We start from the raw sequence: 15,600 nt of genomic DNA, 5'->3' as shown, positions 1-15,600 counted from the left end.
CATCCACTCTGCAAATGTAATTAAATCATTTTTAGTGGGAACACTGCAGCCCCTATTCAACTCCATTAGGCCGGTATTAAAAGGCACACTCACGTACAGAGGGCAGAGTTAGTGAGTGATGGACACCTGGGGAGGGAAGCCATTCAGAGATATTATGTATTGAGTAAGTGTTGGGTGTAAATCAACTCCTGTTTGTTGGTTAGTACTGGCAACTCTCACTGGTTTCATTCAGAAGATGTGGTGTAAGTTATTCATTGAGTAAAATGTAAATACAGTTTTTATTAAAGATGCAGTTACCTTAAAATGTGAACAATATAGTCATCAAAATCTTACAAAAAATTCAGTTAGATGCAGGGTAATTTATCGAACTTTACCCAGATTGAGATCGAGTCATGGTTTGGTTGGTCTGTCAATGAAAGTGGTTAGACTTTGGAGGTATAAATTGGGTTGTTTTCGTGTTAAATGCAACAATTCAGAGTATGTATTGTTTATGTTCATGAAATCGATACTGAAAGCCAATTTATTTTGGGCATAAATGACTTGCCAAAGGGCATAACAACAGTAAAGAAATTAATGGGAACATTATTTCCGGAACCTCGGTGGCAGCAGTGAATACCGTGTCCTCAAATAGATTAGAGTGGTTGCAAGAGTTGACACGGGCCAAGTTGTAATGGCTAGATTTTAGTTGTACGCAGCATTTTGACAAAGAGTTTAACTAATAAAACGTTAGCCTCTATATTTTTTCATCTAAATGAAGATATAAAGGCCTGAAGTCATCATTTCTACAGCTGCAGGAGCCGCCCAGTGCTTAGTCATGCTCAAGTTTAGCTTCATTAGCAAAGAGCAGAGCACTCCACAGATTAAAGACCATTCATCAACAAGGAACTGAGCCAGTTTCACTCACAAACCACTTGGGATTCAAAACACAAGCTCAACTTGCACAGACTGATGTTTTGGTGTACATTTTGGTCCAAGATGCATTTTGAAAATCAAATGCCATCTGCAGTTTTTGTCCGTTCCTGGAATCCCGTTTGGAATCATCATGTGGAAGTTCATGTGGTCCATTCAATTCATTATTTTCCCCATTGAAGCACTGAGGTCCATTTAGAGTTGGGAAATATGGCAAAACAATTATCTAAATTGATCATATTGATCAAAATTTCCTTTTTTTATTTTTTTGAAAACTAAATACAATAGCTTTGGATATTAACAAGCAAGACTTTTAATCAGCGCCATTTAACACATAAATACTTTGTAATAAGTGTATCACTCCAAACTCCAAACCGCAAGCTTTTACTGACGATTGGCTGTGGACCTCTTGATTAAAAAGACCCAAGCATATCACTGACGATTAGACATGACTGAATCACACTTTTGATTAAAATGTGATTTATTTCCTCGCCTGAACTATAATCCACTGTAGCCCTTTTGCTGTGTTCACTTCCTCTAAGAACATGTGTGTGGAAACCATTCTGTCCAGTCTTTTCCAGCCCATCCATCTCCAGAGCGCAAAGTAAAACATGGCTCTGTGTAATGAAGTTTGGTCTGATAGAGAAACCCTGGTTTAAATGAATAGTTTAGTGTCACTGTGCTGTGTTCAGTGCATTAAGAGGTAGAGTAATAATCCCACAGTTAAAAGCCACATGACGTCCCTCAGCTCATGGTCCTGATTAAAGAGTCTGATTTACTGTTGGTAGGAAGTCTCAACCAGATCGAAACCGCTGCGTGACGGGAAGCTAGACCTCTCAATGTTAGAAGGGAATCGGGGCCACGGAAACAAATGCAGTGTTTGATTCAGTAAAACAAAAGTCTAAAGTCTAAAGTAAAGTCTAAAAGTTCTTTTAAGTTAGATTGAGGTGGAGGATAGGTCAGAATTCTTTGGTGGACTTTGTGTTTTAACCATTCATCTATTTACAGGAAACTAGCACTACATTGTCTTCTCTATCAGCACAGTTGAAAAAACTCTGGTTTAACTGTAACTGTTGATTTTAGCTTCGTCATTTCTTTCAAAAAACGTGAGTCAAACATGAAATTTTTTAACTTGAATGCAACACAACTTAATACATTCAGTGCAGTGTGGGAAAGTTACATTTTGAAATTTGACATTTGTTTCTCTTAAGCAACTGGAAAACATGTTTTGTGGTTTTACTCACTGTCCTCAAGTGCGGTGTGAGGATTCAGATTAAGATACCCTGCTAATTTGGTTCACTAACGATTAAAGAAAAGAGATAGAGCTTTATGCAGTACGTTTAGCCTAAAATAGTGAACACGTGTCACATGTGGAAGAGGAATTGGTTTCTCCCCCAAAAGGAGAATGTGACTTTGATACTTAGCTCACTCCATCTCTTTAATCATTTGTATGTCTGTGTTTCCAGATTCTGGGACTTCAGCCTTCCTCAGCCTCTCCTGGAGACACTGGAGCATCACTCAGAGTTTGTGTGTGGACTGGACTTTAACCTGCACATCCCCAACCAGGTACTCAAGAGTCTCCTCAGGGAATCAACTTACTCTGAATACAATATGATGAGTGTGTTTTTATTTAGATCAGGGAGAGAAACATTGGATGAACATTGATCAAACCAGGGGCTTCCTTCTCCTTAGAGGGTGGAGGTGGAAGCTTGTTTGGGGGCAAGTCAAGTTTTTTGATAGAGGTGGTTATGTGTGACTATGACAAACAAATTAGCGTTTCTTAAAACCACAGAGACATGTTGATTTAATCTTCTTTATGACAACAACCTCACATGAACTAGTATCAAATATGCTTGATTCAAATCGTTATAGTAAATGCTACTTATCCTTATTGTGTCATCTCCCAAACTATGTGAAAGTCTTGAATTCACCAGTATGTGCAATGTAGCATAACCTTTTACACAGTTTACATACTTTAGGTACACGTTCAGATTTAACAGCTCCATGTGAATTTACACCCAGTCAAGAAAAGGGTAAAAAGAAAAGTCAAGTCCACATAAATATTTGACTTACAACCTCCATTTTGATTTTAGAGTTGTATAGTTTATAGTTTTGCACAAAGAATATAGTAGACTCCTTGCGTAATAAGGCTATTTCTATTTTTGTCTCTCTGCGCTGGGTCTACATCAGTGGTAGATTTTGCCGGATCTGTTGAAATGAGGCCATCCATCAGTTTGTTGGGGTTATCTCCCACACAGCACCGCAGTGTCACACTACGCTGCGTTCAAACACATCGGGTTAAAAAGGCTCTGGTTGAAAAGGCCACTCGTGTCACGTTCACTTCCCTCTCGGACTCTGGACAGATCTGTGTTGTCCCTCTGCTTTTCAGGAGGAGGGTCAGAGCTCAGTCACTGGACAAATGTGTGGGAAAGTGTCTGACTAAACAAACAGCAGCTCGTGTAGTCGTAGCGAGTAGTGGCGCCGATGGGAAGTTGTCAGAATTCACAGTGTATCACAGTTGGATATGGGGGTGTGTTAGGCTGGTGGTTATTGTTACACTCGAAAAAGGTTGTATATGTTTTGCCTGATTTCATCTGTTGTGAACTAGATGCATGGTAATTAAGCAGACTCGTACACCAGAGTTTGCAATAGCTTTCTTTTGCAGCAAGCCATAGACCATGAGTAGACTGAGTAGAGATGTCAAGATTGATCAGCTGACTAATATGGTAAAGGATCTTTATATAGCGCTTTTCCACCTTGAAGGCACTCAAAGCACACATTCATACACCACAAATACTGGAAACAAGGAGGGTTAACTGTCTTGCCAAGGACACAACAACAGCTTAACCAATTTGAACCACCAACCTTCAGATCAGTGGACAAACCCTACCAATTGAGCTAATCGTCATTATTCAGGTTGCAATATCACAATACCTATTTGAAGCATTATTATGTGACATATTAAAAGAAAATGAGGTCATTTCAATTCAATATAACCTATAATCAAATAAATAAACATGTTATCTGGTGGTTTATGTCAGTTATTTCCAACCTGGGCGGCCTAGACTGGACTTTGATTTGAACTGAATGCCCTCTGGTTGGTCATCGAGTATTACCCACTATCAAGTTGTTGACCAAACTCTAAACTTCAGTTGAACTGTTTAGTGTTTTCAGCAGAGACAGATAAAGTGGTTTGTTAAGCATGAGCCTTAAGCCTGGGGATCCACAGCTCTCTGCGCAGTTATAGCCCATTAACTACAAACGCTCTTCTTCTGACCGTCCACCGAACGTACCATTAACCAGAGATGGATGTATACCTTCTGGACAGCAACAATTGGCAGATCAGTGCCAGATTTTTTTGTTTTTTTTGTTTTTGGAAAAGTTTCAAATGAACTTAAAGCCAGGGTCAAGTCTGAGTTATTCAACGGTAACTACACTGCATGGGGTAATTTAGACGGCACAAACTTTCTTATGGCTATGTCTGCGAAAACATGCCAATTTTAAGGATTAGCTGTAATTTAGACCTGATTAAATCCTTGTTTAGTTTTTATTTATTTCTGTTGATTGTTTTGTTTTTGTCGGGGTGATTTGATATTTGGCTAGATACCAAAATAAATCTAATGAATCAAATCAGTTGCAATCAAGCCAATGCAATTAACAAAACTCGAAGGCAGCAGTTTTTGAACCATCAGAATTTCCCCCACAAACAACTAAATATTCTGTGTTATTCTGCATAAAGACCCTGTGGTTTAAACCCTGTGCAAATGTGAAATGCAGTAGTTTGACAGTTCATATTTCTTTTCTTTTTTTTTTTTTTTTTTTTTTCATTTCTCCTGGACACATTTTTTTTCAGTAATATAATAATATTCAAACCATACAGCCCCAATTCTGGCTGAGTCATATTGGTTTAGTTCAGTGTTACTTTTAATGCCTGGTGCTTTTGGCTCATATTTTGAGGGTTACTTACGGACTTTTACACCAACTACGTCAGCTGTGGTGTATATTTGGCCAAGGCAGCACAGTTTCACATGGGTTCCTGCGATAACACTAATGACCTTTAAACTGCTCCGGGCCGCTGCAGTGTTTTGGGAAAATAGACTCCTTGTAGATTCTTTTTGCAGACTCACACCTTACCCGCACACACATAGCTTTGATATGGTCATTTGACAGTAAAATACTGTATTTTGGACAGCAATCAACCGTAAGTCCGTAAGATCCATTTTGCCACATTTATACAGCATCCACTAGAACTGGCGACCTTGCTGTTCCCAGGCGAATGCTTAGACGACGGGACCACTGCCTCCCACGTGTGAAACTACACTTGAGCTTTTTCCATAGATTTATCCATAGTTTTATAACCCATTTGTGGAGACATATCTGGACTGTTACTTTCAATATCGCATAAAACCGTACCAACCATGTCAAACCTAGATTGTTTTAGTTTTTTGGGGTGTGGGTTTTTCACTAATGTCCTCAAAAAGCAGCAGACTGGAACCAAAGTCATATTACATATTTGACTTTCAGGCCATTGTCTTAAACAGATTCCCTTACCCCAGGTCCAAACAGCTTTTGAAAGTAAAGCGATAGCATTTTTAGTCCTGGAGCAACCAAACACAATGATAAAGTAGGTTAAGGAGAAACATTCTACAAAAGTGAGGGACAAACTTAAAGATACACTGTGTAACTTTTTAGAGGATCCACCATCTTCCTTCTTGTCTCCAGGGGGATGTCAATGCTTTGCCTGGGCCATTAACCTTTTTATATTTAGCATTTATTTAATGGCAAGTGTTTCTAATTGATAGAAATACTTAAAAAGCTTTCTTACTATGAATTTGGTCGCCTCTCAACAGATCTGACCTGTAACTTGACCTAGTGACGTCACTTGATTGTCACTATGGACATATATACTTATGTGCAGACCCCTCCACCAGAAAAGTTACACTGCACCTTTAACTAAATCTATTACTTTCTACCAATGATCTCTACCAAATCCCAAATACTACCTAGTTATACAATTATCTAAAATATATCAGTACACGTTGTTGAAGTAGGATACTCAATCTGAGATGTTCTCCCCCCCACTGTGAAACCTTCTGGGGTGTACTTGCTTCCGCCGCCTTCCTAAAATCCAGTTACAGTGAAAATCCACCTCCCCCATGACGTCCCTGAAGGCTGCAGTGGAAACTCTTATCTGAGGTGTGTCCCAAAATAACTTTTAACCGGAAAGCGGGAGGACCGAAGGACGCAGCTCTACTGCCAAGTATCACCAATACCTCCAGTCTACCCCTCTAACCAGTACACATCTAACACATCTCATCTACCAGTTTGTTGTGACAAGCTTATATTCAAGTGTATTATGAGACATACACTGATGTTAAAAGTATTTATTTGATGGCAGAAACTAAACCAATGTTAATCATGAAGATTTTCACAGATGGTTAATAATATTTCTTTGGCAAATAAAGATAAACATGACTTGTGTGAAGGTGGGAAATATAGTTTAATGTCAGTTATATTGAAAGGGCTGTTTTCAAGATAAGCAAAAAATTTCAATACTGACTATATTGTCTGTAATAATAATAATATTTTTTTCAAAATTAAGTATAGTTACAAGATTATAATTGTGAGTAAATCATTATCCTGGGATAAGACAATCAACAATCATATATTTTTTTCTTTTTGTGAATATCACCCATGCACCCTATTGTACATTACTTACTAGAGCTAGGACAATTATGTTGCCTTCCATCCTTTTGCGCTGTGCTAGTTAAAAGCTAAGGAGCTCAAAGCCAAAAGTTCTCAATACTCGCCCTCTGTCCCTGTGTCTTATTAACCAGCTTATTAGCACTATTGATGCCCTGATGTTGGGGTAGTTATGGTCAAATTGCTTTGTCTATAAAAGTGTAATTGAGGTCATGAGGTCTGAGAAAGAATGTTTTCAGCACTAATGATGACACCACTCACTGCCTTCCATTATTGTGAGCATTTTTATCTTGTATGGAGTCACCGTGCTCTGGGACCTGATTGAATAGGTGTGTGCTGGTTCCATTGTTTCAGGCCTTAGAGCTTTTCTATAGACTTATTTAAGTCCACATCCCCAAATGATCTAACATGGCTCACACCAGATTGAGATGTGTAGTGCTCTGAGTTTTACACTTTTACCAATCTGGAACGGCTCTCGCTAAAAGCGTTCAGGAAAATACAGAACGTCATGGCAAATTTTAATCTGATTAGTCGAAGCGTCACAACAGCGGAAACAAACAATTTGTTATTTCCAGTTATCTCCAGAGAGAAAAGCCCAGACATCTTGCCTGTCCACAAATGCATAAAGCGCTTACCAGTGTTTACCATCATCAAGAAATGTACTCTGCTAGTTGTTGTTAGCTTTACTGCGACAGCCGCCAAAGTTGTGAAAAGCACTTGCAAATGTATAAAGAAAATGAAGAATAACTTTTCACCATTAAAAACCATTAAAAATGAACCAGTTCTGTCTGTCATAATTTTAATAGACACAATACCAACAACTTCTAGCACATACTTTTGGGTTCCTGATATGCACTATTGGTAAAAAATCAAAATGAGATGCGGTAATCATACAACGGTCATTATATTTAACAAATGGCTGCATTTGGCAGTATATTCAGTACAAGGAAAAATGTTACATACATGGTCTTTAATGCACCTGTTAGTGAAGTCACTGCACTCAGCTTTAACAGTACACGTCTTCATTTGAAAACACAGTGTTGCTTTGTCCACTTTGTGTTTGGCTCTATCTCCAAATCAGCAGGTCTACAAGGCTAAACAACGTCACAGGCAGCATGAGTAAGCATAGAGTGACTCAGCTAATAGAAAGAAGAGGAATGCCCCATTTTAATTAACTTTGAGCCAAACTGGAGGAAGGCGGATGAGAGCAAAGAGAAAGGTACGCACCAAAGGGAAATGAAAGGAACAAGGAGTGTTTAAAGTCTGTTGTAGCAGGGCTTTAATGAACAAGATGAAACAGGCACAATTAGAAACGCTAATAAGTCTCGTAATAGAGGACACATGAAGGAGGTGCAGCGTAGTAATATAATGCTGGCTTTAAAAGACTCTTTACTTCTAATTATGTAGATTAAATATAGGGAAATTATACCTGAAACGTTAAGCATTTATTATTTACTTTAATAGGCTGTTATTTGGTTGTCAAGTTCAATAATAATGCTATAGTCATTTTTGGATACATTAAAAATACATAAAATGGTGGATATTTAATTATTTTTTAAGATGCGCTATGTATTTTTCTAGAGCAGGGTCTGCCAGCTGCTTGTCTCCATGGAGATGTGATTGCTTTGTCTGGAATTTTCCACAGTATTGCATTAAAGAGCTGCATGGAGGCAAGCTGTTGATGTCACAAGACCAACTAACAGGTCAGATCTGTGCAGACGAATGTATGTGAATGCAAATATTCTTGAGCAGTACAAGCAAGATTGATAGGTTTATTGCTTTATTGTGGAACATAGCTGGGGGTTCAGGTGTTGTGGAGGTTATGTTATTTCAAGCTGGACATTTCAATAAGAGTCCATTTGTAAAGTGTAGCTGCTGTCACTGTGCTTTTCTATGATCTAGCACCTTGTTCCACACCTGTTCTTAAAGTTTACAACAGAAGTGTGAAACAGCAGGTAACCCATCAATTCTAAATAAATCGGGATATTATTTTAAACGTTTTGTCTTATTGCTCTGACTAGAAATACAATAAAACTTCATTATTCAGACCTGTACTTGTGTAGCTGTAGTTTAGACTGACATTAACCACAATAAAAGCACAGGACCAGGGCTGTGGCTGCAGTTGTTCGTTGTTTTCAAAATTAACATCTAAGAGCTGACTCAACCAGTCAGAGAGCAGATAAACCAGGCTGTACTTCAGAGCTGTCATATTCAACGCAATGAATAATACAGGGACAAGACCCTACTGCTAAATAGCACGAGTAACAGGATTAGCGGAACAAATCATGAAGATTATCTATGTAGGTGGACAATGAGATTCTAATCTGTTGGTTATCCAGAAGTGTTCATTGAGCCCATCCGTCTTGATTAGACTCATTGTGATAATTGTATCCTTTTCTAAGCCGCTAACGATTCTTGACATCAGTAGCTATTAGGCCTGCTAAAACAAAACTCACTCTTCAGTTTTTTTCTGTAGACAAGGCCATAAATTAAATAAATTCACTTGTTTTCCATATATATGTTACAAGTAAAACACTGTGAAAGAGGCTGTGGTGGTCAAATATGGACTAATAGTTACGCTTATATAGGCTCATATAGGCACTCTGGGGTTGTCATACTTTTTTTTAATTAGTGGGGCTTATCTTAATTTTATTGTCTTTGTTTTATTGTATTACAACAAGATACATTAAGGACTCTGCACTGTTCTCACTATCAGATTCCCTCCTCATTGTAATCTGCCACCCACCTTCTGTCGCAGGTTCTTAAACAGCTGCCCCCTTCCGCCGCCTTTGTAGTCTATAATCAAATGGGATGTGGGTATGTTCTGGTGACAAGCCTGTTCGGGACGTGTCTATCTGCTGCACGGCACGCTGCTTTCTCTCTCTTATCTCCCCTCCAGCTTGCTCACGCTACACTTGTTTCTCTCCATTTCAAACGGACGCGTACGTGATGGAGTCGTCACAAACATAATAAGGCGTAAAACACGAGCGGATATGGTTTTTAAAGATCCGATTGATGCTCTGAAAATGTGAGACAGATCTAAGAATCGGGGGAAGTGCTTTGGATAGAGTTAAGAATGAGATGCCTAAAGGAGGGGTATTGATGCATTGTAGGTTCAAATGGAATTATTCTGACACAAGTGTTAAAGTGTAATGTTGGCAACAAAAATGACGTTTTAACAATAAGGAAATATAGTAATTATCAAGGTAACAATAATCATGTGCTATTTCAGTATTGCAGTATGCCCAAAAAGTGCAAAAATGCCTTTGTTGAGGTCCAAATATTGTCAAGGATCATACCTGGACAACTGAGGGATTACACAGACAAGTCCAAGTATTGCACAAATGTAAAGACACTGCAAAGTTAGCTACAAAAACTGCACAAATATCTCTTTATACCTATCAGTTTTCACACTGTGCATCCATCCATACATTTTCTTCCGCTTATTCAGAGCTGGGTTGGGGGCAGCAGTCTACGCAGGGATTCCCAGACTTCCAGCACCCCAGACACTTCCTCCAGCTCCTCACACTGTGCATCTACTATATAATGTGCCGATTATCTTGTAGACAGTATTTGGCCAACCTGTACTTGGAATAGCATTAGTATCTAAAGCATGAATCCTGAATGTATAGAATAGACATTGATGCAGATTAAGTTTTTTTTTTTGTTATTGTTTTTCATATATAGCATAACATAACATAATGGACCTTTTTCCTATACATTAACACTGCATATAAATCATTCCTGTAGTTCTATGGTAAATACTCTTCATGTACATAAAGATGACTCGAGGCAACAACCCACTCACCCAAGGTTTGCCAGTTCAATCCCTGCTGCATTCTGTCCTTACACATAGTTCAAAACAGAAATCGTGCATTACTTGGTCACGCAGATTTGCAACCATATTTTCTTCAGTGTGCCAAAGGCCTGCTGGCGGACATAGCTAACCTCTCATTGAGTTAATACAGTAAAAAATGATCACGAAATCTGTATTTGAGCTCACTGGAACAGCCACACAAAAAAGGTGAAATGAAAAGTAGAATATAAAAAATAAAAACAATGAAAGGGTGACTTGTTTGTGAGCTCTCTGGTTGTTGATCCAGATGCAGACAATTTTAGTCATTTTCCTCAAAAACAGAGCTCCACTGTTTCATATCTATTACAACAAAGGGCCATTCTACACCAGTCCACTTTGTTGGATTTATTTTGACTATTCAACTTCAGTGGACAGCTAGACTTTCTTAGTTTTTTTTACAAAAGTTTACAAAAGTTCAAAATTGTTATCCCATTTGTTTGCAGAGTCACGGTTCATTTCTTTGTAATCTATCCACATGAAACAAAAACTGACACAAAGTTCATTGTCTTCTCTGTCAGTTCTGTCAGGATAAATGAACAAAAGTGAAATATTTTTTGCACAACAGCCTCAGACAGCGGTGCCATTATTCAAATCCAAAAGTGGGATTGTTATCAGTTGAATGGATTTAACACTGTGAGATTAATATAGCAAGTTTGTGCAGCCAATCTCAAACAAAAATCGTCAAAGAGTCAGCGTTTGTGGATTTTTTTATATTTGGATATTTCTTTCAAAAACAGACATCTCCCATGGGCTCTTATCCACCATCTGATATTAGGACAACATCAAAACATGAACACACCCTATTGTCTGTATTGGTGTCGTAACGGCTAGTGCGGGTGCGGACCAAGGAGTGCAGACTCGGGGCAAGTTGACTGTGTTTATTTACAAAATGGTGAATTACAGCTTTTAATAGTTCATTTAACACACACGGGGAGCCAGGGAGCGGGAGGCAGACCAGACGGGCGTAGTGCAGAGCGGGGACGGGAAAGCCAGGACCAGAGCGAGGACAGGCCGAGCCGGAGTAGTCCAGAGAGAGGGAGCCAGGCCAGGAGGCAGAGGGGTGACTGTACCGGAGCTGGAGCGCAGAGGCAGGAGCAGGAACGAGCGAGAGCAGGAATGTTGACATGCGGGCGATCTCACCGAGTCTCTGGTCCAAGATGGTCCTGGGGGCAGGGGGAAAGACAAACAGACGATCTGGCCCCGAGTGCCTTCTGCCGAGCCCTCAAATACTCGGCAGCAGGTCGAGGTAATTGCGCTAATGCGCTCCAGGTGCATGCGGGAGGAGAAGGAACTCCGCCCAGCTCCAGGCTCAGACAGGTGAGGGAGGGGAAAGCACACAGGGAGACAGATACTACAGGCATCATGACAATTGGCTTTTTGATTTGCCAAGAAGCAGCCATAAATTGCATGTCATGTTATAATTTTCATTTTTGTTTTTTTTGTTTTTTCTTGCAGGTGGTGGACTGTGCGTGGGATGAGACGGTGAAGATCTACACACCTGCCAGTCTACCTGCTGTCAGCGTTTAACATTAGGACATGGACAACCAACACTTAAGATTCCACTATTGTAATTAAAAATCCACGATTGCTTTGGGGGGACAATTTCAAATCCTGAGCTAACTAATGTACTTTAAATCACTTGAATAGAAGATGTTTGTCAAGCTCGTATGCTCATTTCACAGTGAGTTTTCCTTCAGTATTCATATATTATGTGGCTTATCATTACTAATTTAATGTCAGTTGTGACTAATGTCATTAGTATCTTTAAATATCACACATGTGTCAGACAAACATTTAATTTCAGCACACAGATTACAGTGCCTTCAAATAAAATGTGTTTGATTGCGCTCTGTTTCAGTTGTTGCTATTGTTATATTATTTATTAAAGGTCTGATTTTTACTGTCTTAAAATGTGAAAAACAGCACTTTCATTTTGTACAAAGTTATTGCCCATTTATTGTACCTCATGCATTCTAAAAATCTTAATCATTCACCACGTTAAGTTTATAAACGCTTTTTAGAGCAGATTTTGCCTTCACAGTAACGCTAACAATAACTGTCATGCGAACTGCTCACTTTCTGATTATCATATCTGACTTATTTTGACCTCAGGAGCTGCTTATTTAAAATATCTTGCATTTTCAAGCAGTACATTTTTGTTAACATGTTCCTTTCCTGGGGACGTGGGCTGTTGTGAATATGCTCTAATGTAATGTGAAGGAGACTGGGGTTTTCCAGCTGGGATTTACTCCGAAGCACTTGGAGGTATACGTGGCATCATCAGCACGAAGCGATCTGATTGGTCCATAGCCGGTCATGTGACATCTGTTTGGTATGGTATTTATTATTACCATCATCAACACCTTTTCAAAGATATTTATATAGGCATTAGCAGTAGGGAGTGTCAACAAATAGGGTTTAAAGGTTGAAAAGTTACTAATGTAAAAGTATGAAATTAAGCTGTTCCTGTTATGGTGCCTTTTGTGTTTGGCTTCCGAGCTTTGGTTATAGTAATTATTGAACAAGTTAGCTACAACTAACCTTCAACATATCTATTGCTTTGTACCTTAATTTAAAAAGAGCAAGTCCTTTCTTCATCCTTACCTTTAAAAATGAAATTACTCACCCTAATCCGTGGTACATAAAGAATGTGTTAATTTGCTTGCGGTCCGTTTGTGGAAAGCGTCACTGTTTCTACTCTTAATTTCTGTGTTAATTGGAAGCTAATGGTCTTTGCTCGATAAGGCCAGCACTGCGCTCCTTATGTCCCCACGGTCAATCCACCGACGACGGAACTTTTAAGTATATACGGTGTTGTCTGGGGACGTTTGTGCAGCTGGGATGGACACTGACATCTCAATGAAAAAAAGCTAAATCATTGCTCAAAATACAGTACTGACACTTCCTGGATGTTTGAAGAAGACGTGTTCCAGACAGGGGCGGCGCCAGACATTTTTGTTGGAGGAGCTAAGGTCGTGCTAAGGTCTTAAATGTTGGTTTGCCACTTAACATGTCGATTTAGAGCTTTTTAACAATGCAGCTTACCCCTCGATCCTACCATGTTTAGTTAAGTTAACCCCTGTAGTGATTTATAAAAGCTAATATGGAATTCTTTTTTATTGGAGTTTCATTATGAACAACATTCCTAGTCAAGATTGGATGTACTATGGGGCAAAAACCTTCGAGGGAGCTATGGGGGTGCATTGACTATTCTACGGAAATCTAGTGCCCCTCAAGCCGCCCCTTATTTCAGATAGCAAAATAAATGTGTAAAGAGAAAATGTGAAAAATGTATATGGCAAGTCATGTATTGGAATATTTTAAAAGTGTAACATGGACCCCAAAGCAGAGACGGAGGGAGGCGAGTTTTAACCGTTTATTTACAGCAGGGGTGTCCAAACTTGTCCAGACATTGTACCTTTAATAAAGCTTGGAAGATTATTCTTAGGTCTGTATCACAATGCAGTGTGATGTTATTCAGGTTATAGAGGTAGAATATCTTCAATTTGTGGTAAAAAAAAACCCCAAAAAACTTCCTGATCAATTGAGCCAGTTTAGGAGGAGGCATGAGGGCCAACAAAAATAAGTCTGAGGGCTGCGTTTGGCCCCTGGGCTGTAGTTTGGACAGCCCTGATTTACAGGGTTTTGCCGGCTGTGTTGATGGAGGGCACAGGATAGAAGGTAAGTATTAGTAGTATGCACTGAGTAAATAATGCTAAACTTCTCAGAGCAGAGCGCAACCGCATGAGATGAAATACTTTGGCGGCTAAGCGGATGCAGGTGGGATTTTATATTGCAGCTGATCCTGGATGAGCTGCAGGTGTGCCCAACTGTTGCAGGGAGATCGAGCCACAACTCCCTCACACACCAGCTCTGCAGAGAACAAACACAAGGGGAGAGGGAGCTCAACCGAGAGACAACAAACCCTAACAAAGGGGTTCGCTATCGGCATGTCTTTCTTGGCCTCTAATGTTCTGTGTGTCTCTGCTTACAGTTAGTCCAAAATGCTGCGGCACACATACTCACAGGCATCAGGAAATATGTGCACATTTTTCCTGGCTCCCTGTCAGCTTCAGGATTGATTTTAAGATTCTGTTGATGGTTTTTAAATGCCTCCATGCGTTGGCCCCTCCGTATCTGTCTGAGCCTCTTTCTGTCCATGTTCCCAGTAGAACTTTCAGCAGACCAGATGATTTTGAATATTCCGAGGTCCCGGCTAAAAACTGGGCTGGACTTTTGCTGAAGCTGGTCCCAAACTCTGGAACAGCCCACTCTTTAAATAGTTTATAATCTTTGTTGAAACCTCATTTGTTTGCAGAGGCTTTTAACACAAGCTGAGTGGGGCATTTGTATTGTATTGTTTTGTTGTGTTTTTGCATGAGTTGTTATGTAAAATTGCACTTTATATTTCCTTTGTACAGCACTCGGCAGCTGTGGTTGTTTTTAAATGTGCTTTAAATGCATTTGACTTGACTTTACTGTAATTAGAGTTTTTGGGCGTCAGTTGTATGTGCTAATTTTAAATGCAGTTCAGCCACTCTTCCTGTGTGATTTCAAGCTATGGTCAGTTCCTCTGACTAAACGGGATGATGGGGACTTAGTTATTCATGTTATGTGTGAAAATAACGCCTATGTCCCTCACATGACCATATATGGGCACGATAGACCACTTTGGAGGATGCCTTTATTATATATATTTTTTCTGGCATCTTTTTTGTAAAATTACTTTATCTTTTATTAAAAAACTTTATCACCTAATCCTTTATCATTTCATTCTCTCGTTCATTTAATCTTTGCACAGGCTTTGGAAACACATTAGAGTTTTATCAGTTTCTCCAGTGGAATCAATTAACACTGGAAAAGTGGATGCACTGTGCTGCAGGGGTCAGGGAATAATCGATTTAGGTAAGTTCACTGTTATTAAGCTTTTCAGATAAAATACTAAAAGACTTCTTATCCCTTTCAACCATTTTGCTCGACCTGTTCAAGTTGTGAAAGTCAATAAAACATCAATATTTTCAAGGAACTTAAACTCTTATAACATGAAAATGCGATTAGTTATGCACTGATTTCCACAGCGGGTCTTATTCTTTTCCACTCTATACCACACCTACACAAACTATACATTTTCT

The 15,600-nt window shown here is 39.3% G+C and overlaps 1 protein-coding gene across 2 annotated transcripts in view; it reads left to right on the top strand.

The window, feature by feature from the left end:
* pex7 (peroxisomal biogenesis factor 7) overlaps positions 1–12,267 on the top strand; it is a 38,293-nt gene extending 26,026 nt beyond the window's left edge. For both annotated transcript variants that reach the window (XM_055232272.1, XM_033990826.2), the window contains exons 10-11: positions 2,376–2,475; positions 11,924–12,267. In XM_055232272.1, coding sequence (XP_055088247.1) covers positions 2,376–2,475; positions 11,924–11,995 — 172 coding nt within the window. In that variant the 3' untranslated portion in view covers positions 11,996–12,267. The remainder of the gene's footprint in view (positions 1–2,375; positions 2,476–11,923) is intronic.
* The last annotated feature ends 3,333 nt before the right edge of the window (positions 12,268–15,600 follow it).

This window comes from Periophthalmus magnuspinnatus, chromosome 24, assembly GCF_009829125.3.
Source record: "Periophthalmus magnuspinnatus isolate fPerMag1 chromosome 24, fPerMag1.2.pri, whole genome shotgun sequence".
Lineage (NCBI taxonomy): Eukaryota > Metazoa > Chordata > Actinopteri > Gobiiformes > Gobiidae > Periophthalmus > Periophthalmus magnuspinnatus.
This window is presented reverse-complemented; position numbering and strand designations above follow the sequence as displayed.